The sequence below is a fragment of the Varanus komodoensis genome, unplaced genomic scaffold (genome assembly GCF_004798865.1).
Source record: "Varanus komodoensis strain SLA01 unplaced genomic scaffold, ASM479886v1 scaffold83, whole genome shotgun sequence".
NCBI lineage: Eukaryota > Metazoa > Chordata > Lepidosauria > Squamata > Varanidae > Varanus > Varanus komodoensis.
Window position 1 is genome coordinate 78,498 of NW_025336520.1, and position 25,288 is coordinate 103,785.

Here is a 25,288-nt window from a genome sequence, read left to right on the forward strand (position 1 = left end):
AACGATACCCAAAGCCCTTTAATGAACACTCGAGGTCCAGGTAGCCGCCTCAGCGGGAGTCTCTGCGGCCGGCCCTGGCGTGGGCCCGTCCCGAAGCGTCAGTCCCAAGATAGCGGCAGCGGGCGCCGTGCCCTTCCTCCTCCTTCTCCTCCGGGCTAGTACTCCTGCGAGGCCTGGACGGTCTTCTTCCTGGGCGCCGCCGCCGCGCCGCCGCTCCCCGCGCCCGCGGCGGCCTTGCGCGGCAGGAGGGCGGCGGGAATGTTGGGGAGGACGCCGCCCTGCGCGATCATGACGCGGCCCAGCAGGCGGCTGAGCTCCTCGTCGTTGCGCACGGCCAGCTGCACGTGGCGCGGGACGATGCGGGTCTTGCGGTTGTCGCGCGCCGCGTTGCCCGCCAGCTCCAGGATCTCGGCCGTCAGGTACTCCAGCACCGCTGCCAGGTAGACGGGCGCGCCGGCCCCCACCCGCTCCGCGTAGCGCCCGCGCCGCAGCAGCCGGTGCACACGCCCCACCGGGAACTGCAGCCCGGCCCGCGACGAGCGCGACTTGGCCTTGGCCCGCGCCTTGCCGCCGCCGCCCACTTTGCCGCGGCCCGACATGGCCCGCTCGACAGACGCCCGGCCGCACGCGCCCGCAGCCGGCCGATGGAGACCCGCCGCCCGCTCTTTTCCGCGCCTTTGTAGCAACCGCGCGCCCTCCCCATTGGCCGACGCTTTCCGGCGCGCGTATTGGCTCGCTGCTGCGCCGGGTCGGCGCGCCGATTGGGCGCGCCGGCCAGCCGCCCGACTTTTGGCAAACGCCCGGAGCCACTGCGAGCGCGGCGCGCCAAATTCAAAAGGAGACGGGTGCAGCGCGCCCCGCAGGGCGCCGTCCGGGCTCAGCCGCCGTGTGCCGCTTTCCCCTCGCCTGGAAGCAGGTTGCTGGAAATCCCACTTGACCTTGGCTAGAGTGCTCTCTGGTGTTCCAGGCCTTTTATTTGCCTCATTTTGTTGTACTGGCCACAAGCACCTTGCAAATCAAGCCGTTATTCCACAGGTTTGGATCCTGCATACAGGGTGAGCCAGTGCTTGGCAGAGGTGCAGCTGATGCTGCAGGTAGCGGGGTCTGCTTCCTTGGCTTCAGCTGCAAGTGTGATGCTGTCCTTGGTATGGAAGTTTTCCGGGACAATAAAGACTCCAATCAGTGACCATTCCCCTGCCTTTCCAAATAAGCGATAGCAGCCACTTGTCTGCACACAAATGGAGGCCCCACCATCCAGGGCAAGGCAGCTATTTTACAGTCCCGAAGAAGCAGTTTAGTGCTGTGTCCTCGTAACAGGGCACTCAGAAAAGACAAGACCACCTTTCATGGCAGCCACGCAGTGCAAGACACACAGAAAATGCCACCCTATATGGGAATAGTGCCACTGCAGTAAGATGGGATGAACAATCTTTCAGTCTGAGGCCCAAAGTTCTCTCTGCAGATGCCTCCGGGCCACAGTCCAGCCCAGGGAGGCCCATGCAGGGAGGAATAAGCAGGAAGGGATTTATGAGGAAATTATGGGCAGGAATTTACAAGTCTATCCTGTGACCATTCAAGCGAGTGTCCCCAGATCCATGCTATGGCACAAGCCCCTTCCTCTAATAAGCACAACTCTCACTTCCATTCCTTCATGGCTTTATTATAAAGGCTCATTTGTCCCGCCCTCCTGATCAAAGGATAGTGTTACTTAAGTTTTTAACCTCCCCCCACCCTCCAAGTGAGCTGGCTGGTGGGCCTTTACTGCTCAGGACAGCTCTCCTGCCATTCATCCTGTATGCGTGAGATAGTGGTATAGAAGAGCACCACCAAATCAGTCCCTGTCGGAGTACATGCAGAGGCGATGGGGAATTGGCGGGCTGGAGGCAGCAACCTGCCCAGGTTGAGCGCAGGATCTCAAGCGGGTTCTAGATGAAGCAAATTGTGCGAAACCCAGTAGGCCTCCTGCTGCAGCAACCATGCTGACCGTTGCTCTTTGGGCTTCCCATCCCAACCATGACAGACAAAAGGGAGGACGACGCTGTCCTGCAGAAGGAGCAGCAGCACAGGGACCCGGGAAAGGGACAGTATCTACACAGCCCATTCTCTCTTCTCCCCAGTGCTTTGGTTCAGGAGCACCTTGCCAAGGAGCTACTCTTAGCAAACCTGAGGGGAACTTTGCTTCCTTGCCACATTCACAGAACCGGTTGCCAGCACAGGACCAAAACCCCAGAACCACCATGAACCTTGCATTTACTCTAACAGGGATCTTAAGTGCGTGAGACAATGAGGAAGAGGGAACCGCTCAGTAAGGGGAACTCCGTCCTGCTTCCCCGTCTCTCCAGACAGCGGCAGCACAGCGCCCCACCAGAAGACAGAAAATATCAGCCAGGCAACCGGGGTCTTTCCACTTCTGTCAGTGCAGCAGCCACACAGGCAGCTCCGGTGACAACAGCAGAAAGAGCACGCTGTGGACAACCCCAGCCAGCCCACCCTGGGCCTGGACACCTGTGCATGCCAACAAGGCCCTTGCCCAGGTCTTCCAGAGAGAGACACGGGCCACTGCAGGCCAAGTGCAGCTTTGGACCACGTGGGAAGCAAGCCAAGTGCTGGGGCCGGGGCAGACACCACGAGCGTGGCTCAGACGTCGTAGAACAGGCGCACAAGCTGGTACCGGATGGAAAAGGCAATGATGCTCCCCGTAACCTGAACAAAAAGGAGGCAAACAAGAGGGCGCATTGGGATCCAGAAGCTCACACAATTCTCACTATCAGATTCTGGAACTGGACACCTGGGGAAGGTGGCCTTTCTTCCCACGCCTCATCAACGCGTGCTGAGGAAGCACACAGCTCCCCTGACACTGCGCTTGCTTCCTCCCACTTAGTTACATGATGAAATTCTCCACCAGAAGAAACAGCCGACGGCCACCAATCTGGGTGGCTTCAGAAGGAGAGCAAAATCCTAGAGGCGACAGCTATCAGTGGCTCGTGGCCTGTGGGCTGTGTGCGACCTCTGCTGTCGGGGTGGCATGTCTGCTGAGGGGCCTGAGCAGGCGGAGGCCTTGTCCCCGCCCCGCCCGGAGGATCCTGTGGGCAACGCGTTTGCCGCTGTGTGAGCACAGCGCTGGCCTGGATGGCCCCTTGCTCTGCCCCAGCACGGCTTTCCTCACGTCCTCGTGCTCCACTCCTCACCTGCATCAGCAGCAGCAGGACAGTCAGGGACCTCTCAGGGGTTGGTCCTATGAGTTTGATCACGAAGTTGATGAGAGTCATGTTATTGCATTCTATGTATTCGCCATCTTTGTCCATTCTTTGACGCACGTCAACCAGATGGAGTCTCTTGCATACCTGGGGAGAAACATTTGCTACTGCTACTTCTCTAGGATGGTTTTTTTCCCTTTAAATGTATTCCACTCAATGGCCAAAGCTCTGAGGGTAGTTTACTGCAATCAGGCTAGCGGGACGGTACGCCTGCACTTTGTCCTCTCCAGCTCATTGGTGCAAAGCGGACATGCATGTTGACACAAATGATCTGACATTACCTTGAGAATACAGGCTCCAAAGGGAGAAAGGCTCTTGGGCTTGAACCTCGAATAGCTCATCTCCAGCTTTCCTGTGTCAGCATTGAATCTGAAGGCAGACAAGGACTTGGTCAACGGAGGCGTGGAGGAGAGGTGTGGGGATATGCCATGCAGGGGTGCACAAGCCCCAACTGTGAGGCTGGGCCTGGTCAAGGAAGACCACTAATCGCCTTGTGGTCCCCCAGGTGCTTTGGTCACAGCCTTGCCATCCGTTCCCATGGGCTGTGCAGGCCATGGCTGTCAGGAGCTGCGGACTCAAGGATCCAAACCGTTGCAAGCTGCCCAACCCTGATCCAAGCAAACTTTTCATCTGTGCCCCATGCATTTCAACTGTTGCAATGTTAATAGATCTCTGGAAACTGGGGTTCAGCCAGCCTCGGATATCATGCCCCTTACAGTTCCCAGCATTCCTTGGTAGCAGCCAAGGGAATCCGTAGGCAGGCAGGCTCCATCAAACGAGAGCTGTTGCCAGACAGCAGCAGCCAAAGTGGGACAAGCTTCTGCCAGGCAGCAGAGCCCTTGTTACCTGGGTAGCCGATGGCGTGGGCAAGGGATGATGTGGAAGAGCTGAGGCAGCGAGTAGAGGAAGTTGAGCACTTGGGGGATGAAGAAGAGCAGCATGGTTTTGCTGAAATGCCCAAGGATTCCCACCACGGCAAAGGTCATGCCAGCAAAGTAGCAGAACGTGTCGCCCACAAACACGCGGGAAGGGTACCTGCACTCCGCCAGAGGAGAGGACAATCAGAACACAGAGCGCGCACCGTAAAAGGCAGACGGCTGGACAAGCAAGGAAGCCCCAGCGCTGGGCAGGGCTCAGCATCCCAGAGGGCTCAGCCCAATACAACAGAATGGGCCTATAACGGAACATGAGTGGCGAAGGGCAGGCAGGGTGGGGCGTCCCCCAAAACGTGAGAACCGGCGCTTAGAGGGCTGGACTGGGACTCATGTGATCTGTCTTACCAGTTGTGATACAGCAGCCCCAGTGTGGTGAAGAAAAAGGGAACCATGAAGTAGAGGGAGAAAATGTGGTCATCCCTGTAATCCCCTGCAGGAGAGGGAGAAGACGATGGAGCAGCTGGGTCGGCCACCCGGGCCCGCCCAGGAGCCCCGTGGCACAAGCGCTGCCGCCCACCATGCTCCCCTCCGCAGGGACACCGAGGGCGCGCCCCACTCTCCCCCAACGCGACGCAACGCCATGCCGGCTCCGAGCCCTGTGCAGCACACAGCCCGGGCGTGCCCTGGGGCCGCCCAGGCACTCCCCCCGCTCACCACTGAGCTCCACGATGTTGAAGGTGGCAATCGAGGCAGCGATGACCAAGGCCTGCCCCGCCTCCAGACCATTAATCCCGGCCAGAATGTTGATTGCGTTGGTGCAGAACACAGCCAGCATGCCCATGTACACGTAGTACAAGATGCCTGCGAGGAAAACCCAGGGGGCTTTCAGGCCTGCTCACCGGAGGACCTTGGCCACGTAACGCTCTACGGAGCAGCGGGCTGCGGGGGGCTCTGGAAATGCCCGCACCCATCAGTCTCTCTCAGGCCAGCCTGCTCGCTCAAGGAGCTTCCCACGGCAACACCGGGAGAGTGGCTGGCATCAGCTGCCCCCAGAGGCGCTGAGGCAGCACCTCCTCCAGTGATGCTAGCCAGAGAAGCTGCACGGCACCTGTGCTGGCTGTGGGCCACTCACCCAGGTCCAGGTGCATGCCCAGCAGCATCCGGAAGGGCTTGGGCACCACGACCGTGGTGTTTCCAAAGTTGGTGAAGTAGACCATGAGGAGGGGCAAGGAGGCCATGGTGGGCAGAAGTAGCTTGTGACGCCAGCGCAAGTTGAGGACGTCATCCGCAAAGCCCAGGAAAATCATGCAGCAGATGGCAAGGAGGGAGCCGATCAGTGCCACAAACTGCAAGGCAAAGCCGAACAGTGGGCATCCGCTCCTTGGACGCCTGGGGCCAACTCAGCTCCAGCACCCGTGTCCTGCTTCAGGCTCCACTCCAAGGAGCCACTCACCTCATGGTGTGGGAATGCTTTGCACTGCTCCTCCACAAAGCAGCTCAAGAAGGGCACCGGAATAAAGCAGAACAGGATGATCAGAAAGACCGCCCCGCTAATGACGCCTTGGGACTCTGGGCTGGAACAGGGAGCACAAGCCAGGGATTAGTTGGCATCGCCCCACAGAATCCTGGCATGTCCTCCTTATGAAATCCAACCGGCTAAAGCACAAGCGGTGTTTAGGAGCAGGAGGTCAGAGTACACGAAAAGCACCCGGAGCGCCCCTGAACAGAGACACAGACTCAGCCCCGTGCAGCCCTCCCTGCACATGCCTTCACACACCTGCACTGCTTCATAGCTCCACCAGCCCTCCCAGGGTTGCCCCTTGGCACTTCTTCGGGTTCAATCTACCCCTGCAAAGCACAACTGAGAACACCGCACAGAATGCAACCGGTTTACTCACATGGGTTGCTTGGAGGTCTTGTTCAAGTCAATCCCAAAAAGCTTGGCTGCAATGAAGTGGTCCTTGAAGGCTGGAATGAGTATCAGAGTCGCTACAAAGCCCAAAACGGAGCCACAGAAGTTGATCAACAGCGGGATGACCGGCAACTTCCACATCTCCAAGCCAGCTCTGGAGGCACCAAAGCACTGAAGTACATGGACAGAGGGCAAGGAGGCAGTCGCTCGGCAGCTTCGGCCCGCTGCTAGCTGAGAACTATCTGGCTCCTCTTGGCACTGGCAACGCGACAGGGCGGGGACTGCTAGGCCACAACCGCCGACAGAAGAATCCAGTCACAGCAGCATCCATGGCGGCAAATCTTCATTGCTACGAGGAAGAAACACGTGGCGACTCCCTGCGCTCCTCAGCGGTGCAGGTTCGGGGCAGCGCCCCATACAGGAGGGCGCACTCGGAACAGTCACGTTCGCAGCTCTTAACACCCTTTCCGGGCTGCTGAATGCACACACACGTGCGCAGAGAGCACGACAGGCTTCCTTGGCACGGCGGGGGCTCTGCGCGGTTCCCCGACCCTCGTCAGCGAGGCAGCCGCGGAGAAACGCCGGGGCCTTTCCCGGGCCTCAGCGAGAGCTCCCCGCCCCAAGGACAAGCCCTCGGCCGCCAACCCCGCTCCCCGGCCTCCCCGAGAGGTAGGAAGCCCGCGGAAGCCCGCGCCACTGCTGCCGTTCCGGCGAGGACGAACGCCCACAGTCCGGGGCCTTCTTTTCACTTCCGGGAAATGTTTCCACCCGGGCGTTTTTCGGCGTGACGCAACCCGTCTCCCCGGCAGCTTTTCCGCCCGGAAGTGCCATTGGGTGTGCTGCGGCTGGTCCGACAGCAGTCGCCGCACGCAATCGAAGGCACGGGCCACCAGGACGGTGGCTCCCGCCCTTCGGAGGAACCTTGCCTGGGGCTCCATGGGCAGTTTAACTGGAAACGGAGCCGGTTACGAAGGTGCGATGTTAGGGCTGCCCAAAACAAACATGGCACCGCGCGGGTGCCGCTGGAGCGCTTCGCCCTCTCCCTTCCCCACACGTCACCCCGCTCACGATTGTCTGGGCGAGGCACCGCTGCTCCGGGCCGGACCATTTAAAGGGCCCGCGGCGTCAAAGAATCGAGAGACGGGCAGACGGGCTTATTTGAAAAGACCTCGAATTTGCGTCCCGAGGGGCTTACTCCCGAGTCAGCGTGGCCCGGAGACGGTGCACAGCGCCGCCGCTGCAAGCGGAGCCGCCCCGGCCATGCAGTCTTCCTGGAGGTGCCACAGCGGGAGTCGCCTCTCCGGCGCCCGCAATCCGCGCGCTAGTGCTGGCCCCGTCCTTTCATTCAGGCGCCGGGCACGGGCTGCCTGGAGCTGGGAAGGGTCCGGAACTGCGCCCCCCTCCGCAGCCGCTCAAGGTCTCCCGCTCGTCCTGGCCCGAAATATCCGAGACACTTTCGAAGGAGCCCAGCAGGCTCCCGCGAATTGCCGCAGCAGTGACGTGGTCAGCAGGGCCACGCGAGAAGCGACCCCCCGGCTGCAGTCCTGCCGAGGAGCAGGCACCGCTGGCCCACGAAGGCGCGCCCTGCTCTCTACGGCTTGGTCCGCGGCACTCGCTGGCCGGGACTCCCGAGCCCGATCGAGGGCTTTTGCCTCGGGGTGGCGCGCCCGGCCGGTCGCCGGAGCGAGCACTCCGTCAGCCGCACTTACCACGCAGCTTCCGGGGCAGTGGCGGGTCGCTCGCGCCGCTCCTGGCGGCACAACCGCGGCGCCGTCGGGCTTCCCGCCTGCCAGGTCTCACGCGGCGCAGCCCTCGCCGCTCTCCGGTTCTCGGGAGCCGTCAAAGGTGGGCTGGCGGTCCTTGGCCGAGCGCGCCAGCCGGGCCGCCTCTGCGCCTTTAAGGAGGGGCGGGAGCCGCCGCGACCTTGGCCCTGCCCAGCCGCCGCCGCCGCCCGCCGGGCCGCACGTCTCCGCCTGCCCTGCGCTCCGCCCAGCCCAGCCTCGTTCGCTCCGTCGGGAGGGAGGGCAGGCAGGCAGGCAGGCAGGAAGAGTGCCCGCCCGCAGGAGCGCTGCGCGGCTGACATGTAGCTGGAAGCCGGCACGGAGCGAGGGTGGAAGCGGCCAGCGCCCGCCGGAGCAGCCCGGGCGCGCCAGCCATGCACGCCGGCGCCCCGTGAGCCTCGGCGGTGCCATGGAGCCCGAGCCGGGGCTGGGCTGGGGCTGGGCAGCGCTGGTGCTGCTCTTCGCGGCCTCGCTGCTCACCGTCTCGGCCTGGCTGCTGCAGCTCGCCCGCGGCTTGTGGCGCGGCCGGGGCCGCCTGGAGGGAGCCCCTCGGAGCGCCGCCGGCCTCTGGGCGTCCCTGCTCCGCCGGGGCTCGACCGGGGGAGGCGCTTCCGGCAGCGGCGAGGAGGCGGCCGGGGCGCGCGGCTTGCTGGCCTCGCTCTTCGCCTTCCGCGCCTTCCGCGAGAACTGGCAGCGAGCCTGGCTGCGCGCCCTCAACGAGCAGGCCCGCCGGCACGGGGTAAGTCGGCGCGGCGGAGCGAAGGGGCCCCCGAGCGGGCTGGGGCTGGACGGCGCCCGGCGCCCGCCGGCAGCGCCCCCGCCGACCGAGCGCGCAGCTGCGCCCCGGCTGCGAGCCGCTCGCGCTCGGGGAGGGGTCGTGCCGGCCCCGGCGGGCAGGTGCGCGGGCGACCTGGCACCGGATCGCGGCAGCCGCGGGGCGCGCCGCGTCCTCGGGGTTTCGGAACCGGGCTCGACGAGGCGCTCTCGCGACGCCGCCGCCTTCCGGGCGTGGAAGCGGCTGGCGCTGCGGCTTCGACAGGGCCGAGCGGGACAGATCCCGCAGGCTGCCTGGCACCGGCGCTCTCAGCCCGTCCTCGCCTCCCTCTAGCCTGCCTCGGGCGTGCGTGACGCCCACCGGGGACCGTCGCTGGATGCCCCTTGCGCAGGGCACCGAGGCGCTCTGCGAACCAGGCCAGGCGCGCTGCTTGGGCATTTCGGTGCCTCGCAGGCGGCTTTAAACTGTTGCGAGGAGAAGAGAAGGAAGGAAGGATCCGGGACTTTTCCTGGAGTCCTGCGTGTTCTGGCGGGACAGAGGCCTGACAAGGTGCCCGTCCGAGGATGGGCTGCCTCACAGCCGGGGGGCAGGGACACTCTCATCAGGCCACCAACTTTATGGGGGCTGCCGTGGGGCTCCAGAGATCTCTATAGCTCAATTTCTGGGCTCTCCTGCAATTAAAATTCAGCCTTGCACATGCTGTAGCTTATTGAGTCTTCTTTAGTTTTCATACAAATCTCACAATTAAGCCCTTTATTTCATTAATCAAAATAAATGCAGTTCTCCCTGGCAAAGAGTGTGGATGCAGAAACTAAAATCACTTTCAAAGCACTTTCAGCCGTTATATTAAGCTTGATTGTGGGGGGACGCGGAGGCTCTTCCTTCTCGAGGACTGTGCCCTGGGGTGACATGCGGGATTTTCCACCGCTCCCTCCCGGAGTCCATGGTACAGTGCTAAAGGTGGCCAGCCGGCCAGCCGATCAAGGTGCTGAGAAACACCACTGGGCCTTTTCTGTGTGCTGGAAGCCAGGCTGGCCCCTGGCCATGCAAATCGAAACCACATCTCACATTTGTACAGAGGGTGCCGAGTCCAGAGGGCACCTGCGGAGGCAACGCCGATGGCACGCAGAACCTTTTAATAAACAAATAAACAAAATAAATGCAAGCTGGGACTTGTGGGTGGAGAGCTCCGCTCTTTCTCATGCTCGGCTCCAAGGTCTTCCCTTCCGCTTCCCCACCCCAAGAGCGCCAAGCCACCTGTGCCTGAGTGCCGTTCAGCATCCTGTCCAGAGGAAATGCAGGCTTTTCTGCGGTCGCTTCCAGTTATGCGACGGTTTGGGGAGGGGAGGGAGAAGGTGCCTGATTCCAAGCTAAGGTCACCCAGCAGCTGGTGAGCTTTTTGTCTGTGGACTTGGAGGACACGCTGCCATTGAGCTTCCCTGGCAGTAAAACATCAGGGCGGTGCCTGCTTAGCACGTCCAGCGGTTTCTTCCGAAATGTGTGTCTCCCTTGAATTCGGGAGTTCAAAGGCGACTTGCCAGCTGTTGGGCCCAGTCCTTGCCCAAGGCAGGAACTCCAGAGCTGGAGCAGCCATTTCGGCTTGTCTGCATCCATCTTGAAGTAGAGGGGGCATTCCACAACGGGTCGCAGACACGCACTTCCCCACCTGCCCGGCTGGGCAGGGCGTGCATACAGCAGACTGGCATAGAACACGCTGCAACCTCTGCCAAGAGCCTTGCCCTACAGCGCTGCCCATTTTAAAAGCCTACTTGTGTAGGGACAGTGCAGGGTGTGTGGTAATCCTGCATCCACCTGCTTGAGAGGTCACAACCAGCCTCAGCTTTAGGGAGCTAGGCAAGGGGGTAGCACACACCATGTTTTACCGTGGGACCGAGAGCTGGGGCCAACCGGCCTGGAAGATGGCAGGGAGCCTGTGGCAGGCCCCACATCTGCAGCACCTGGACAGGAAGCTGCAGCCAGGCACCACCTTGCGTACCGCGGGTGCAGCGCAGAACCGCCTGGCGAGCGGACCCTCCTGGTGCAGGGCTGGCTCCTTTCTCGGCCCTGGCAGGATGCCGGATTGTCCTCAGGAAGCGAGCCTGCAGCCAGGCCCCGGGGAGGGCCCCGGTCCTTCTCCACTGGAGGCGGGGTCTTTGCACCAGCAAAAGCGAGCAGCAGGCCCCCAGCCCATCTGTGCCTGAGGAAGGCCGCGTTGGGGCGTGCACCTCCCTCCCGCTGTGGACAGGCCTGCTGGCCGGCACAGCTGCACTGGCTCCTCCGGCACCTTGAGACGGCATCCCCCACCAGGCAGCAGAATTGGCTCTTCCAGCGTTGCAAAAGGGATGGAGGTTGACCGTCCCTCGGGGGCCCCAGGCTGGTGATGAACGGTGCTGTAGGAAGACTCGGCGTTGCCACATGTGCTGCCCGTGTTGGGGGGTGGCCACGTGGGCTGAAAAGCGGCTGCGAGCGGCTCCCCTGGGCATCTCTGCATCGTCAGAGCCGTGCATGCGGGGCGAGAAGGCGCTGGGCTGTTCTCGTGGCTCCCTCGTAGCGCTGGCTCCTTCCCTCTGGCGGCTGGCTGCGGCCTGAGCCTGAGCCTGAGCATTCTTCCAGACTGGCTTTCTTGGTGGAGGGTGACTGGTGCAACTGCTTCCTCAGGCCCTTCGTTTGTTTCTGCATGAGTTCACGTTCCCTTGACAGGCTTCACTTCAAAGTAAGGCAAGCATTTTAAAAACCAAAATCAAATGAGTGTTATGTTTGAGAATAGGAATAGTGCTCTCTTCGGTGCCTAACGAAACCCATGTCTTGCTGGCTGTAAGATTCCTTGTTAAACAAAGCTGAATTCAGTGCTAGGTGCATCTATTTCTTTGCTCGGGCTTTGACGATCCGTCACGGGAAGCATCCTGGTGCCCCAGTAAGCAGCTTTTTCTCTCCCCAGCCCTAATCCGCAAGGACTGCAGCAACGGTGAAGATTTTTCATCTGGGCAATGCAAAGGGGCTTAGGGCCTGATCCTTCTCCTTCCTCTGTGGTGAAACTCCTTTCTCTCCCCGTGAAATCCCGAGAGAGCTCCGGGATGCATTTCTTTTGGAGGCAGCCAATCTCAGGTCTGCTGTGGAAAGGGTTATTTTTAGCTCCTTCCGATGTCATGGCTTTCCCTTTTAGCAATTTGAATGGTGAAGAAGCCACACAGAAGCGAAGCGGTGTGACGTGGGAGGGCAGATGAGGGTGGGTGGACTCGGCTTTGTTTCGCGAAGGTGTCCTTGAAAGCCGCGGCTTTTTCTTACTAAGGGGGAGCGGGACCTGCAGGGCAGGGCTGCCTCTTCTCCCTCCCGCAACCTCCCCGCTCTGCGTCTCTGTGTGTCCTCCCACGCAGCCCTGGGCTGGACGGCTGCAGCTTTTTCCTCGCCACTTTCTTTCACCTTTTGCCAGCGCGCACAGCTGCCGGGAGTCCAAGCTTTGCTTGAGTTGGGGCGCTTGCAATGCCCCCCTCCCTCCCTCCCTCCCTCCCTCCCAGTGATTCACCACCCAGGGCAGCTTCGTTGGCTTCCCACAGCTTTTCTTCTCTGAACAACTTAAACAGTATTGCTGCCCAAGTGAAGCAACATCTAGTTCTTGGGATCTGTGCATTTGGCTTCCCTTTGAGATGATTCTGCATCCCAGGGATTCATGGAAGCAGGCAAGAAACAGAACTTGGCCAGATAAATAATTTACAAAACCTTGCTATTTGATTTCGAATTTTGCTGTGCAGCAGTAACAGGTTTTCTGTCTCCGTCTCTGAACTCGTAGCATTAAACCCTTCCTGCTCTCACTGCTTCAGCTGATGTGGCTGCATGTGTTAACACATGAATGGAACAGTAATGCACTTTTCATACTTTTCATGTTCTTCATCTTTGTTTTTGTTGGCTTTGACTGGGCATTTGTGTGTGAAGCCACGCAATCAACCAACCCTTTTCCTCGTGCTGCTCTATTTTATCTGCTGGTCCTTCCTTGTGTTAGATCCGCACGCTTCTTCAGGCAGTCCTTGGTGTCCTCGGGACGACCCCTCTTGCTCTGCAGGGGCCCTTGTGGTTGGAAGCAGAGACGGCCTTCCCGCCATTTGGGAAGGAACTGCTGCTGCATCTGTCTTGCGGAAGAGGGTGCCAGGCCCGGCCCCCCCGCCCCCAGTTAGGGGGCCAAGCAGCAATTGAAGGAAAGATGCCCCCTGTGATGCCCAGGAGAGAGCCGCTGCTGCCCCGAAGAAGCCGCCCTGGGCCAGATGGGGACACATTCCCACCGGGACCAGGGCAGCTCCCTGTGTCAGGAAGCAGAGAGCAGCGGCCTCCCTGGTCTGGACTCACTCAGTGGCTCACAGGTGGGCTCAGGCAAGCAGCTTCTCCGTCTCCCACAGACAAGGGTTGCTCCGTGTAGCTTACCTTGCAGGCCTCTTGGCAGGATGCAGAATGCTTAATGCACATGCAGCGTGTGCGGTGCTCGAAGGCACCGCAAAGACTGTAAGAATTATGGCTAGATGCTGCCTTGAGTGAGTTTCTCGGGCTGCATTTGGCTGCAGCTGGACACGTCCAGCTTCCCAAACTGCCATGGGAACTGAAGGCTGGAAATGCTGGCTTGGAAGGCCAGGCCTGCCTCGGCAACCCGGGGGGCTGTGCCTGCAGGGCTGTCCAGGGGGCCCGCTGCCAGGCCTCCCCAAGGCCCCTCTGGCCTGCCTGTGGTGCTCTCATGGGCCGCGCTGGGTCGTGGGGGCTGACGGTGTTCTCTTCTCCCCTCAGAGCTCAGTCCAGATCATGTTTGAGGAGAAACCGCAGCAACTGCCAGCCGTGAGCATAACCCAGGTGACGTGCGCAGCCCGGACGGATTGCAGCATGGTAAGCCACAGGGCGGGAGGCCCATTTTGCTCTTCTGCTGGTCTGGATGGAAGCAAGCAGCCCTCTCTGTTTGCGGTATAGGACTATTTAAACCGATTCTTGCCATCGAGTTGTCCCTGTATATCCCAGAGGAACCACCACCGTTTTCCCACCGCCAGGTTTTTCACTGTCTTGCTGCTGGCATCCGGTTGGAGAGCCGATGGGTGGCTAGTGTTGGCTCAGTCCAAGCCCTGCGGGTGGGGGGGGAATGGGCACAGGCCGGTGCAGCACTGCCTCCCCTCGCAAAGAGCAGGAGGGGCGAGCGGGCAGGAGGGCTGAGAGACGCAACCACAGCGAGGAGCCTGATGAGCCAGCAGCGGCCTGCAGGGCGCCCCAGCTACCGAGTGAAGAGGTGGTGTCGTGTCAGTAGAGGGAGCGCTGCGGGCAGGGTCCAGCTGGCAGCTCTCCAGAGAATCCGCAGTTTCACCAGCAGAGAGCTCAAGTTGTGACATGGAAAAGCAGGGCAGAATCTAGGCAGGAGGCAAGAAGGGAGCCGGCCCCACGTCGCTGCCAGATGTGCGAGGCGCCTCCGCTGGACGGGGGTGGCAGCTTCGCTGCTGGGCAGGTGAGGCTCTTGCCACGACTGCCCGCCTGGGCAGAGGCGTCTCCTCCGCCGGGGCAGCTTCCGGCAAGGGCGGCTAAACGGCACGTGCGCTCTGACCGCCTCCCGCTTCCCCTCTGCTTCCAGATGCTGCAGTGCCACCTCTCGGCCGAGGCGCTGCAGTTCCCCGTCTCGGTCACCCAGCAGTCTCCTGCCGCCGTGTCCATGGACACCTACCACGTCACCCTGGCTGTGCTGCAGGCCCAGGTAAGCGGGACGGGCCGTCTGGGGCGCAGACCGCCCCCCTCTCCTGGCCCTCAGCAGGCTTGCTCCACAGCTCCTGGGGTGCAATACGGGTGGTGGGGGCCCCGCACGAGCAGCACAGGGGCCCAGGCACATCTGCCCCAGGCTGGGCTCCGGCCTTCCCGCACGGCCGATCCGGGACAAGATTCATTGCGTGGGGAGAGCCGCCTCCCTGCACGCGAGGTGGGACGGGAGGCCCTGCTCTGGGCCTCCCTGGTGACCTGGGGGCTCTTCTGTTTGCGGCAGCTGGAGATCCGCCTGGAGGAGCTCCAGGACGAGGGGCTGCTAGTCTCCTGGGCCTTCAAAGACCGGCCAGCCCTGAACCTCACGGTTGCCCCAAAGCTGCAGCTACGTGAGGTGAGCAAAGCCACAGGGAAGGCTTGCGGGGGGATAGCTGGACCCTCCAGCCCACCAGCCCTGCCAGAGCAAGGCTGGGGCGCCCGGGGCCAGATCGACCCCTCTCGGGGCTTGCCAGAGGGGGACACTCCTTTCCACCGTCCCCGTCCCCTTGACCTGCCCCCACCAGTGAACACAGGCCGTTGCCCAGCTTGTGTGTGGCTCCCCGCATTCTGAAAGGTTGACACGCCACCCCCACTCCCTGGCCTGTGGCCTGTGGCCCTGCCCACTGCCAGAACCTGGCTGCCGAGAACGTCTCCCTCAGGCTGGAAAAGGTTGCACCCCCCACACCGGAGGAAATTCGGGGCAGGGGAGGCTTACCTGGACACGGCATGGACTGTGCAAGGGCAGGGCAACCTGCTTCGGTCTGGACTGAATGCGTGTTCCTAGAGCCACGCACTCCTTCCGGGCCGCGTCTGTTGCGTCAAAGCTGCACAGGCTTGTCTGCCTGCCACTGATGGGCTTGTATGAGACAAAGGCTGTGCGTCCATCAGATGAGGATGAGGGTGGGGGGGGGGGGTGTGCGCGCGCGCGCGCAGGAGAATATCGCCATGGCTGGGCAGAGGCATTTCACAGCCTGCAAAAAGACCCACGAGCATCCCGGGGAAAGCCGTGCACCTTCCGAGCTCCTAAACGCAGGTGGCACAAAAGGGAATCCTGCTAGAAACCCCCAACCCGCTCTGGCGCCTGCAGGACCCGGGTGCAGGGGCTGGCCTCTCCTTGCAGCAGCCACGGGCTCTTGGGGCTTTCCAGGACTGCCGAACTTCCCCTTTGCGAGAAGGAGTGCTTCTGGCCCCCCGGGCTGGCGCGTCCTTGCTTACCGTGCTGCTCTGACCCAGGAGAACGACGGGAGAGTGGACCTGTCCACCATCCGCGACCTGATTGAGGACTCCGTCGTCGGCACTCAGCCAGCCATGGTGGTGAACCTCAAGGCCTGTGCAGCAGGGGGCGCTGTGGTGAGGCCCGCGGGAGGCCGGGTGGCGCGGGGAGCCCGCTTTGCCTGAGGCTGGGAAGAGAGAGGCCTTCTGTCAAGGGAGACGGCTGCTGGCTGTTCTCACCCTGGACTTGGCGGGGGGATCGTGTCTGGCAACCCTCTGTGCATTACTCTTGAAAATCATTGCTGGAATTTCTAGGCTGCCTTTCAAGGCAAAACGTCCCCTTCCAGGGTGGCCTGCGTGCAGGTTAGAATGGCGGGTTCAATGTAGCGTTGGCTGATTTAGGAGGACAGGGCTCAGGCGCGAGGCTCGCCGGGGGTGGGGGGAGCCTTGGTGTCCGGTCCCTCCTCTCTGACCCACCTTTTCTTCTCAGCTGCCGTGTGGCCGGCTGTCCCGGGGAGCCCCCTCCAGCCCGTCACCCCCCGCGGGGCCCAGGCTGCTGCTCCAGCGCTTGCGGGCCACCCACCTGGGTGGGGAGGAGCCTCCAGGTACAGCAAGGGGGTGGGGCTTCCTGGGAACCTCCCTGCTGTGGTCATCACCGTGCCAGGCGCTTCGGGGGAGAGCCAGGTGTGTCCTCAGCCCGACTGCTCTGTGTCCCCTCCAGGAAGGGGGCAGCTCTGCTGCCTGGCGGAGCTGGAGAGCCCCCCACAGCAGAGGCGGACGAGGCCCGTGGCCGCCCCCAGTTCCGGCCCCGTATCCGAGGTGGAGTGGACTGACCAACTCATCTTGTAAGACCTGCCATGGCAAACGTTGGGCTCTGGGCTCAGAGGGGTCCCCCAAGCAGGGCAGCCACCCCCCCTCGTGTCCTTGGACAGGGATGGTGAAGGGAAGAGGATGGGGAAGCTGCCCGTGCTTGGGGTGGGGCCAGCGGGGGGAAGCCGTGGGACCCCCCCCCCTCACGCCTCTTGTGCTCGGGCAGGGAGCTGGGCCCCGGGAGCAAGGAGCTGAAGCTGAGCGTGCTTGGGAGCAGCGGCGCTGGCGAGGGTAAGTCTTCCACGGGGAGGGGTCCGAAGCGTGGGGGGAGCAGCGGATGGGTGTGCTGCGCCAGATCTGCCTGCCTCCCTGCCCAGACACCCCCTCTGAGGGCCCCTTGGGCAAGCTGACACGGGAGTGGAAGGGCCACCCACTCCCGGGCCGGCCCACCGGTGTGGGGCAGGGGCTGCCCTTCCCCGCCACTCCCAGTGCCACCTCTTGCAGACGTGCTCCTCGGATTTGCCACCATCCCGCTGGACTCCCTCTCCAAAGAGCCGCGGGGACAGCAGCTCTACCCACTGAGCCCCGGGACACTCCAGAAGTTGCCCTCCGGAGCAGCCGTCGCAGTGGAGGTGAGCTGGAAGGCGGCAGGCAAGGCCTCCAGGCCGAGACGCCAGGCCTGTGCCATCGCTCCCCTGACGCTGAGCTCTCTTGCGGGGGGGGGGCCACCTCTGCGGGTGAAGCTCTGCCAGGCGGCCTCTGACACTGCCCGCCTGACACTGCCGCCCCGGCTATCTTGGCAGCTGGTCCGCCAGGAGGCGCTGGCGCTCCAGGCGGCGCCCGTGCTGCGTGCCAGCATCACCCCCACCAAGAAGGTCGAGATGGACCGCACTATCATGCCCGACGGGACCATCGTCACCACCGTCACCACCATCCAGTCCAGGCCCAAAGTGGACTGCAAGCTCGGTGAGCGGTCGCCCGGCTCGGGCACAGGGAGCTGCCCGGCTTCCCCAGGGCCACCGCGTGAGAGGCAGCCCTCCCTCGCCCGTTGGGCCTCCCCAGGGACGGAGCTGGCGCCTCGGGGGGGGGGGGGGGGGGGGGGGGGGTGGAGGCAGCAGTGGCTCACCCGGCGCCCCCTTCTGGAGCCCAGACTCGCCCTCGAGGTCTCCGTCCAAGGTGGAGGTGACAGAGAAGGTGACCACGATGCTCCCGGAGAACAGCTGCGCGAGCGACATGTCCCCGAGCTGCAGCAGCTGTGAGTGACCCGGGAGAGGCCGGAGGGTCCTGTGAGGGGGAGGCGGCCCTCCTGGCCCAGCCCCACAGGGGCACGGGGGGGGGCTCTGTGGGCCCGGCTGCGTGCCCTTCCTCCTCTCCTGCCTCTGGGCGGCTGCGCACGGCCGCTCCCTGCTGGCTGGGCGGAGGCTGAGTGCCAGCACGCCAGGCACGGGCCAGGAGGACTGGGGCAGGTCCCCCTGCGCCCTGGAGCCCGCTGGGTGCCCCGAGGCCAGCCGGCGGCTCCTCCACCTGGCCTGGCTCGCAGGGCTGCTCAGAGGCGAGGTTTCGGGGCAGGGAGCGAAGGCAGGACACGAGCCGGAAGCAGAGAAGCACCCCTAAAAACAGTCTTGCTCTGCCTTCGGGTTGGTGGCAGGAAGGGGAGGCGAGGCGCTTGCCCCAGCTTCGCCTTCCTGGCCACGCGAGCCACCGCAGCGGTGCTCTGGGTGGGTGGGTGTTCCTGCCTGCCGGACTGCTTGGGGGGACCGTCGCCAGTTGCCCCGGGGGTCACAGCGCTGGCCAGTGGATCTGCGCTGCTGCAGCTCCTCCTGCTCCTGCTCTCCAGGGGGCAGCCGTGTGTCCAATGGCTTGGACCCAGTTGCCGAGACGGCGATCAGGCAGCTGACGGATCTGACCAACAAGCCCGCCAAGAAGACCCCAACCAAGCGCAGCACGCTGATCATCTCCGGGGTCTCCAAGGTAACTGACGCTCCTCCGGAATGCCCTGGGGGGGGGGGCTCGGGGCCCCCCGCCAGCATGACCTCTGGGCTGGTTCCTCTGACTGCCCTCAGGTGCCCATTGCCCAAGACGAGATGGCCCTTTCCCTGGGCTATGCAGCCTCCCTGGAGCCCATGTTCCACGAGGACTCCCTCGCGGCCGGCTTCTCCGAGTACGCGCAGAGCCTGACGGACCCCGGGCAGCAGCTGGAAGCCTCCTGCGTGGCCCGGAGGGCAAGCCAGGAGCTGGACGACACAACCCACTCGGACATCTCAGAGCGGCCGTCGGTGGACGATGTGGAGTCTGAGACCGGCTCCACAGGCGCTCTGGAGACACGGAGCCTGAAGGATCACAAAGGTGGGGCTGAGCAGGCGCCCAGTGCCGGGCCGTGGCGCGGCCCTTGTGGGCTCCACGGTGGCTACCAACGGCGGCTGCGGCGGGAGGCGTGCAGGGCTCTGGGGCCCCGGGGACAGGCATCTGTGCAGCAGATCCTGCCCACCTCTGTCCATGCTCGATCTCTCAGGGAGCTCGCAGAGTTTAGTTTTATCCGGCCAGATTCCTGCGGTGTGGTGGCTGCAGACGATTCTGGTTGCCCGCAGCATACCATCCGCGAGGGCGCACCCAGACACACAGCGGGGAGAGACCTGCCTGATGCCCCGGGGACGTTGCTGGCAGGCCGCGCAAGAAGCGCTGAGGTGGCCCTGCCGCTGGGCTCACGTGTGGTGCCTGGAGGGTTGATCTGGGCCCAGGAGACAGACATGGGCTCACAGCCCCGCAGCCAGGTAGCTCGCTGGGTGACCGCGGGGCTGTCTGTGCCCCCGGCAAGCCCTGTCGTGTCTTGCAGTTTGTCAGGAGCCTTCCAAGACCTAAACATGTATGAGGGTATCAGTGCTCTGAATAAGCGGAGGCCGATGCACGAGGTTGAGGAGGCAGCTAGGAAGCCTCGCCCTCACGGCGTGTCCCCCAAGATGGATGGGCAGCGCAGTCCTCTTGCCTGCCGTGCCGGCAGCAGCCGGGTTCGGGGAAGGACCGTGGGCGCTCTCCTCTGGACTAGCGCTCGGCCCGGGCCCTCCTCCCACGAGCACGTCTGCCCCGCAAGGCTGATGCCTGCTCAGCCGAGGAGGCGCTCTGGGTCGGCCACCGCTTGGCACTCAGGGTTTCTCTCCCAACGCAGTGAACTTTCTTCGAAGTGGCACGAAACTCATCTTCCGGAGGAAGAACAAGCAGAAGGAAGCCGGCCTCAGCCAGTCGCACGATGACCTGCCCAATGCCGGCACGAGCTCCACCACCAGGAAGAAGTCTGGGAGCTTCTCGCGGCGCCTCATCAAGCGCTTCTCCTTTAAGTCCAGGTCCAAGACGAAGGCCAACGGGAGCACGCTGGCTGTGGACAAGCACTGAGCAGCCGGCCGCTGACCGCGTTCTCCAAAGCCCCCTTGCCGACGCTTCCCCAACTCCGTGTCTGCAGCACGATCCCGGTTCCTCCTCCCTCCCAAGCAACGGGAGCGACAGCCTCCGCCCTGGTCGGTGTTCGGTATCTGACGCTTTTGCCCAGCGGCCGCGGGTGAAACAGTTCACATGCCGTGGCCATGTGTCGCCGATCCACACCCCGTCTTGGGGTGGGGGAAGGAAGTGGACCCATGTGCCACCTGCAGCCTGCACTTGGACTCCTGGGTGTGCATGGAGGAGAAGACACGCCCGGTGGCCTAAGGACACCCCGTTCTGTGCACGCACCCGCGCGTGTAAGGCACTGCTGAGGGGCAGCAGCGCGCTCACCCACCAGCCGGCTTGCTTACTGGCTTTTGCTGGTTCTGCCACAGTTCTCGGTGCCCACGGGCTTCACGAGAGTGCCCAGGCGTTGGTGGCTTCCTCTCGGGGCGTCTGCCACGCTTGCCCTCCCAACGCAGAAGCGCCCCGCCACCTCCCGCCTGGCCCACTCCAGCGAACGATATGAAGGGACACGGCCAGGTGCTATTTTGCAGGGCAAGAGCATCGAGCCAGCCGCTGACTTCTCTGCGAAGAAATAGTCCTCCTCCTGGTTCTGCGATTCTCTAACGGATGTTTCTTAAAGAGAAGGAATGTTGCTGATCTGCCCTGTGTCAGGGCACGGACGAGAAAAGACGGTGCCATGTGATGCCGGAGCCTCCAGCCACTCTGCACGTGGCGAGAAAGAGCCTCCAGCAGAACGGAGTGGCCAGTGCGAAGAGCCGCTTTCGGAACACAAGGCCTCGAGGAGCCGCCCTCTCCATGGAGCCGAACTGCACTGTGTAAATTGAGCTGGGCCCCTCGGGGGCTTTCCACAGGGACTGCGCTTGATGGGGCCGGGGGGGGGGGGCAATCCTGCTGAGGCTGGGCTGGTACCTCCCTGCAGGTTAGGTTAAGGGATGGAGCGAAAGTGGTATGGGGGTGGAGAAAGGCCACCCACAGTAAAGGAACTTGGGCCGTCCAAAAAGTTGATACTCAGGTGTTGCAACGGCTGTGGAAGGTGTCCAGCTAAGACCAAATGTCTTTTCCCCGGAAGCAGGGCCTGCCCACTCAGCGGGGCCAGTGCACAGTGCAGACCAGAGCAGTCCACCCGTGGTGGGGCTGAGGCTCGTCTGAAGGCGGCCGAGGTGGGGCCCGGCCCTTGGCAGTCTCCAGCCCCGCCTCTGCTGAAGCACCACCAGCCCGGCCTCCTTTCCTTGGACTTCCCTGGTCTCCAGGCCAGGATGCCTGCTGAAAGCTCAGCCACACCTGTGGCTACAGTGCGGGCAGGCGTACCTGGAGAAACGGCCCTGTGCCGCCAAGCCTGGCCTCTTGCTCCATCCTTGCGACAGGCCGAGGGCAGCCCTGCGTCCCTCTCGGGCTGGTCCTCCTTTCACGAGGTCCATCCTGAAGGGTCCACCCCCCAGGTGATGTTGGACGAATCCCTGCCCTGGGGCGCCCCACAGAGCAGCTCTGGGCAGTGACAGCTGCCCGGCAGCCTCCGAGACCTGGGCTTTGGTTCCCCTGCAGCGAGCATCCGCCCTGGCCGCAGTGCTGGCACCTGCAAGTGGGGGAGCCACCCGCCTCAGCCTGCCCTGCTGCAGCCGCCCGCCCCAGAGCTGAGCTCCCCTGCACCTGGCGCTCCGTCTGGCAGAAGCCGTGGCCACGGAGAAGGCGAGGGCCCTTTCCTCGAGTCGCCTCGTGTCAGCCGGGAAGATGCTCCCTGGGGTGGGAGGTGCTGTGTGCTGGGGCCCCGTCCATGCTGAAGCGGGGAAGACTGGCTGGACGGCCCCTCGCCACCCCGCCACACGCGTCCTCCTCCCCTCACCCACCACCCACCCACCTCCTTAATGTGAACCAGCCCCGTTCGGATACTGCAGATTTGTTGCTTTGCCAATTTGTCCTTTTTGCCGTGAAGGGCCACCCGTCCTGGAGTCCTTACCTGTTTACAGTTGATTGGAGCACCTGGTCTCTACTCCTTGGCCTCTTTTGCATCTCTGTGTGGGAAATAAACAGGACAGCATTGTGGGATCATGGCCTTGAAAAATGGCTCCGGCTATATATTCCTGTATGGCTTGCTGCTTCGGTTGCATAAACTCTGCTCTGTGAAAACTGCTGTTCTGCCTGAACAATGGATTGGCACAGGGAGGGGGCCTGATGCTGGTGGGCGGGCCTCACTTTGGGCCAACGGCCTGGAAAGACCTGAGAAGGGAGGCGACCTGGTGCCCCCCGGCCACCAAGAGGAACTGCAGCTTACGGTGGCTGTAGCCAGCGGGAGCAGGGACTGCCGGAGTGGCATCCAGGTTCTAGGTGGCTGCCCCGGATGCTGGCCTCTGGGGCGGCCTCTGGGCTACCGAGAGTGCGGCACAGCTCTGGATGGTCTCCTTCCACCTCTGCTTTGGAAAGGCCCTGGTACTGCTTCAAAGGAACTCGAGGCTCCTGGAAGCTGTCTCTCTGAAATAGACTTTGTGGGAGGCTTCAGAGAGAGCTCTTCTGCGATGGAAACAGGTATGAATGTGGTGGTGCTGAGCACCAGTTCAAGAGCCTGGCCGCTCTTTCCCTGTGAGCCGCTGCCGTCCTCGGCCCGACACCTGTGTGTCCTGAATTCTCCACGGCAGGCTGAGTGCAGCGCCACGGGCTGCTGGACCCGGGGAGCGACCCAGGCGGCTGGGAGGGGCTCACACCCCTTTGCACACGGCAGTGGCTTGGGCTATGGACGGGGCGCCGGTTAAGGGCAGGAGGGAGTGGCCCGGACGCAGCTGCCTCTGCTCGGGCCCCGCTCCTCCCCCTGCCGGCGGGAGTCCCTCTTCCCTGGGAGCTGCTGCTGAGCCACCTTCCCTCGCTGCCTGCTTGGTGCGAGGATGAACAGGCCGTTTCTGCATGGCCACCCCAGCCGCCCGCGAAGATGTGGCAGCAAGAGCAGAGCTGCAGGAAAGCTGGGCTGCCTGGCCTCTCCACCCCCACCCCCACCCCACCCCCATTCTTGGCTGCCACCAGCTCCCCTGTATGTGGGCTGGACCAAGCCCCCCAAATGGAGCCCGGGCCAGCACCCTGCTTGCGTGGGCTCTTCTGCACCCGAGGCCTTTTCTGTGGGTGGATTATTTTAACCCCCCGACGGTTTAGATTAAAAGGAATAGGAACCATGTAGATATTTAAAGGACAAGATTTAATCATTTATTTAAAGATGATTGTGAAATTCTGCACCTTTGTATATGTTGGAACAGTTCACTGCTGTGTGATGGCCTGGACTTTAACTTATTAAACTGAATTGGAGCAAGCGGCCTTCTGGTCTCGTTGCTGGTGCAGGGTCTGTGCAGCCAGAGCCCAGAGTCCCTCTCCCATCGCCGAATGGGAGAAGCCTGGGGGGGGGGGACGGGGGAGCCGTTTGCGGCACACGATCGGAGTGGTTGTGGTAGCACCAGAGCCTGGCTCTGCCCCTTCTCCCACCCGGGGAGACTCAAGCTGCTTCTTATTTTGTATTCTGGACAATTGTATCTAACTTTTGCCATGTCCAGACCAAGGCTATCGTGCAGCAGCTTGCTGTCTCGCACCCGGTTCCTAGCCTGGTTCACCTCCACGCATCTCCCTCCTCTGCAGCTGCCCTTGGGGGCTGTAGGTGGCGGCCCCAGGGGCCACCTCGGGTCTCCTTGAGGTCAACTGTCTCACAACGGCCCCTCGATGTACCCATGCTGGGTAACAAGGGCTTAACACCTGTCCCCTGAACCCTCACCATGTCAGCTGCTGGGGGCCAGATGCCAGGTCCTTCAAGGTTCACTTGACACCCAGCCCCAGAGAAGCCAGAACCACGAAGCGGGCAGGGGGAGGTTCCTACATGGTGCCCTTCTGGCAAGGCTGGTGTAATCCTGTGATGGGGAAATTTGGGGCCACCACATACAGGGCCGAGGCAAACGGGCAGCCCTAGGTGGGGAGGAGGTTACCGATGGCCACCAGTATGGCCACCTCTGTTCTCAGAGGCGGCATGTCTGCACACACCTGCTGCTGCAGAGCTTGCGCAGCTGCAGGGCTTGCACCCATCCCGCAGGCAGCTGGTTTGCCACTGCGTGAACAGTGCGCTGGCCCGGACGGACCTTTGGTCTGATCCGGCACAGCTGTTCTCATGCTCCTATGCATGAAGTGATACGTATCAGGAAAACAATCCCAACTGGATGTGTTTGCTGCGGGAGTCCCAGCGAGACACTGCTGATCTAGAAAGGAGAAGTGTGTCCGGGGATGGGCTGCTGTGGAAAAGATACGTATTACGTTGGGATTAGGACAGGAATCGAAAAATGCCAACAATTTTTCCCTTTGCGTACTGCACGTCTTTGTTGTCCAATCGTCCCACTGGTGGCTGCCCTTGGAAAGCGGTGCTCTCCCAATGAATGCACCTCGGAGGGGACACTGCGCAACAGAACAGGCCAAGGACCGGCCGGGGCTGCAGCAGCTCCCCATGAGGAGAGGCTGCAGCTTCTCGGCCTGGAGAAAAGGGCCGGCGGGACACCAGAGCGCCGCCAAGGGTCGCTGATGGCTGGACACCAGAGCGCAACGGGGCAGCAGCCGAGCACCGCTTGCGAAACCGTCTTGCAGCCGCACCGCAGAAGGGCTCCCGCGGAGGGGCCGGCGGTGGCCGGGCTCCCTTGCTGCAGCCAAACCCTTTCAGGGCAAGCCTCGCCCCTGCGGCCCTGCAGCGAGCTCGCAACAGGGCGACCCGCCCCAGCCCGGGAGCAGCTGCCCTGGCTGCGCGGAACTGCGGCTTCGCCGTCCCCTCCCAGCCTCCGTGTGGACGGCCGGCCCGCCACCGTGCAAAGCAAGGCCGAGCGGCGCCGGAGGCCTCCTCGACGCCTCGCGGCAACCGCGGTCCGAGCAGGGAGGCGGGCGGGCGCCGGGCGGCCTCCGAGCAGCGCGCCGCGACACACGCCGCCCGGCCTCCCCGCCCCTCTCCCCCGGCTCGAGGGACGCAGGGGGCTCCGCGGCGCTGGCGGGACGCCGCCCGGGCGCTCGAAACCAGCCCGGGGCGCTGCCTGCGGCCCACGACGCCCTTGCTCCTACCTCGGCCGGGGACAGCGACCCCAGGCTTCCCGCGAAGGGCTCTTCCCCGGGCTGCCCGCAGCGGGGCCGGGGCTCAGCGGCGGGCCCTCCGCGCGCCCCGCCGCCAGCCTGAACGCCTCCTCGCGCTGCCCTGCGCCGCTTGGCTGGGGCCGAGGGCGCCCTCCTGCTTTCCGCCCGGGCTCGCTGTGACGAGCCACCGCGGCCTTCTCCCGCGCTCCGGGCCTTCGCGACGCAGCGGCCCCGTCCTCCGCCGGCGCCGCCGACTGCCCCACGCCGCCGCGGCCTCGCTCGACGGAGCTCCGCGAAGCGCTCGGCCGACACGCGCCCGGGCCCACGTGCCGCGGCGCTCGCAAGGAGGCGCCCCTGGCCGCGTGCGCACAAGCCGCCGCCGCCGCGCCGCGCCGCGCCCGGCCAAGACTACA

The 25,288-nt window shown here is 63.2% G+C and overlaps 3 protein-coding genes and 1 long non-coding RNA gene across 9 annotated transcripts; 1 reads left to right on the forward strand and 3 right to left on the reverse strand.

The window, feature by feature from the left end:
* Nucleotides 1-599, reverse strand: LOC123036867 (histone H2A-beta, sperm). Its single transcript, XM_044456368.1, has one exon. It carries the CDS (start codon nucleotides 597-599, stop codon nucleotides 156-158), a length of 444 nt encoding a protein of 147 aa, XP_044312303.1. The 3' UTR covers nucleotides 1-155.
* A 1,040-nt stretch (nucleotides 600-1,639) lies between these two features.
* Nucleotides 1,640-7,912, reverse strand: DPAGT1 (dolichyl-phosphate N-acetylglucosaminephosphotransferase 1). Of its 2 annotated transcripts, XM_044456341.1 has the most exons (10): nucleotides 7,754-7,912; nucleotides 6,031-6,393; nucleotides 5,586-5,706; nucleotides 5,265-5,478; nucleotides 4,847-4,993; nucleotides 4,538-4,622; nucleotides 4,104-4,292; nucleotides 3,539-3,626; nucleotides 3,189-3,344; nucleotides 1,640-2,703 (listed from the first exon to the last, which is right to left on the reverse strand). In XM_044456341.1, the coding sequence occupies exons 2-10, from the start codon at nucleotides 6,183-6,185 to the stop codon at nucleotides 2,638-2,640; spliced, it is 1,221 nt and encodes a 406-aa protein (XP_044312276.1). In that variant the 5' UTR covers nucleotides 6,186-6,393; nucleotides 7,754-7,912; the 3' UTR covers nucleotides 1,640-2,637. The 2 variants fall into 2 exon arrangements, with proteins under 2 accessions (XP_044312276.1, XP_044312275.1); XM_044456340.1 differs by lacking the exon at nucleotides 7,754-7,912 and having other exon boundaries at nucleotides 6,031-7,219.
* C2CD2L (C2CD2 like) lies at nucleotides 6,995-23,097 on the forward strand. Of its 5 annotated transcripts, none has more exons than XM_044456338.1 (14): nucleotides 6,995-7,017; nucleotides 13,368-13,463; nucleotides 14,191-14,310; nucleotides 14,593-14,703; nucleotides 15,582-15,698; nucleotides 16,051-16,165; nucleotides 16,282-16,405; nucleotides 16,597-16,661; nucleotides 16,875-17,002; nucleotides 17,174-17,336; nucleotides 17,521-17,625; nucleotides 18,208-18,341; nucleotides 18,434-18,716; nucleotides 19,534-23,097. In XM_044456338.1, the coding sequence occupies exons 2-14, from the start codon at nucleotides 13,383-13,385 to the stop codon at nucleotides 19,755-19,757; spliced, it is 1,770 nt and encodes a 589-aa protein (XP_044312273.1). In that variant the 5' UTR covers nucleotides 6,995-7,017; nucleotides 13,368-13,382; the 3' UTR covers nucleotides 19,758-23,097. The 5 variants fall into 5 exon arrangements, with proteins under 5 accessions (XP_044312273.1, XP_044312272.1, XP_044312270.1 ...); XM_044456337.1 differs by lacking the exon at nucleotides 6,995-7,017 and adding an exon at nucleotides 7,860-7,889; XM_044456335.1 differs by lacking the exon at nucleotides 6,995-7,017 and adding an exon at nucleotides 8,235-8,564.
* Nucleotides 9,339-15,691, reverse strand: LOC123036855. The gene is made up of 2 exons (XR_006417218.1): nucleotides 15,564-15,691; nucleotides 9,339-9,732 (listed from the first exon to the last, which is right to left on the reverse strand). It is a non-coding gene; the product is annotated as an uncharacterized LOC123036855 (long non-coding RNA).
* Nucleotides 23,098-25,288: the final 2,191 nt, after the last annotated feature.

Coding starts and splice junctions, on each gene's coding strand:
- LOC123036867 (XM_044456368.1), bottom strand. CDS start 599: ATGTCGGGCCGCGGCAAAGTGGGCGGCGGCGGCAAGGCGCGGGCCAAG.
- C2CD2L (XM_044456335.1), top strand. CDS start 8,235: ATGGAGCCCGAGCCGGGGCTGGGCTGGGGCTGGGCAGCGCTGGTGCTG. Junction 16,406..16,596: donor TGGACTGACCAACTCATCTT/GTAAGACCTGCC, acceptor GTGCTCGGGCAG/GGAGCTGGGCCCCGGGAGCA. Junction 17,003..17,173: donor GAGCAGCCGTCGCAGTGGAG/GTGAGCTGGAAG, acceptor CTATCTTGGCAG/CTGGTCCGCCAGGAGGCGCT.
- DPAGT1 (XM_044456341.1), bottom strand. CDS start 6,185: ATGTGGAAGTTGCCGGTCATCCCGCTGTTGATCAACTTCTGTGGCTCC. Junction 5,479..5,585: donor AAGCATTCCCACACCATGAG/GTGAGTGGCTCC, acceptor TTTGCCTTGCAG/TTTGTGGCACTGATCGGCTC. Junction 2,704..3,188: donor TCCTGCTGCTGCTGATGCAG/GTGAGGAGTGGA, acceptor CTTTTTGTTCAG/GTTACGGGGAGCATCATTGC.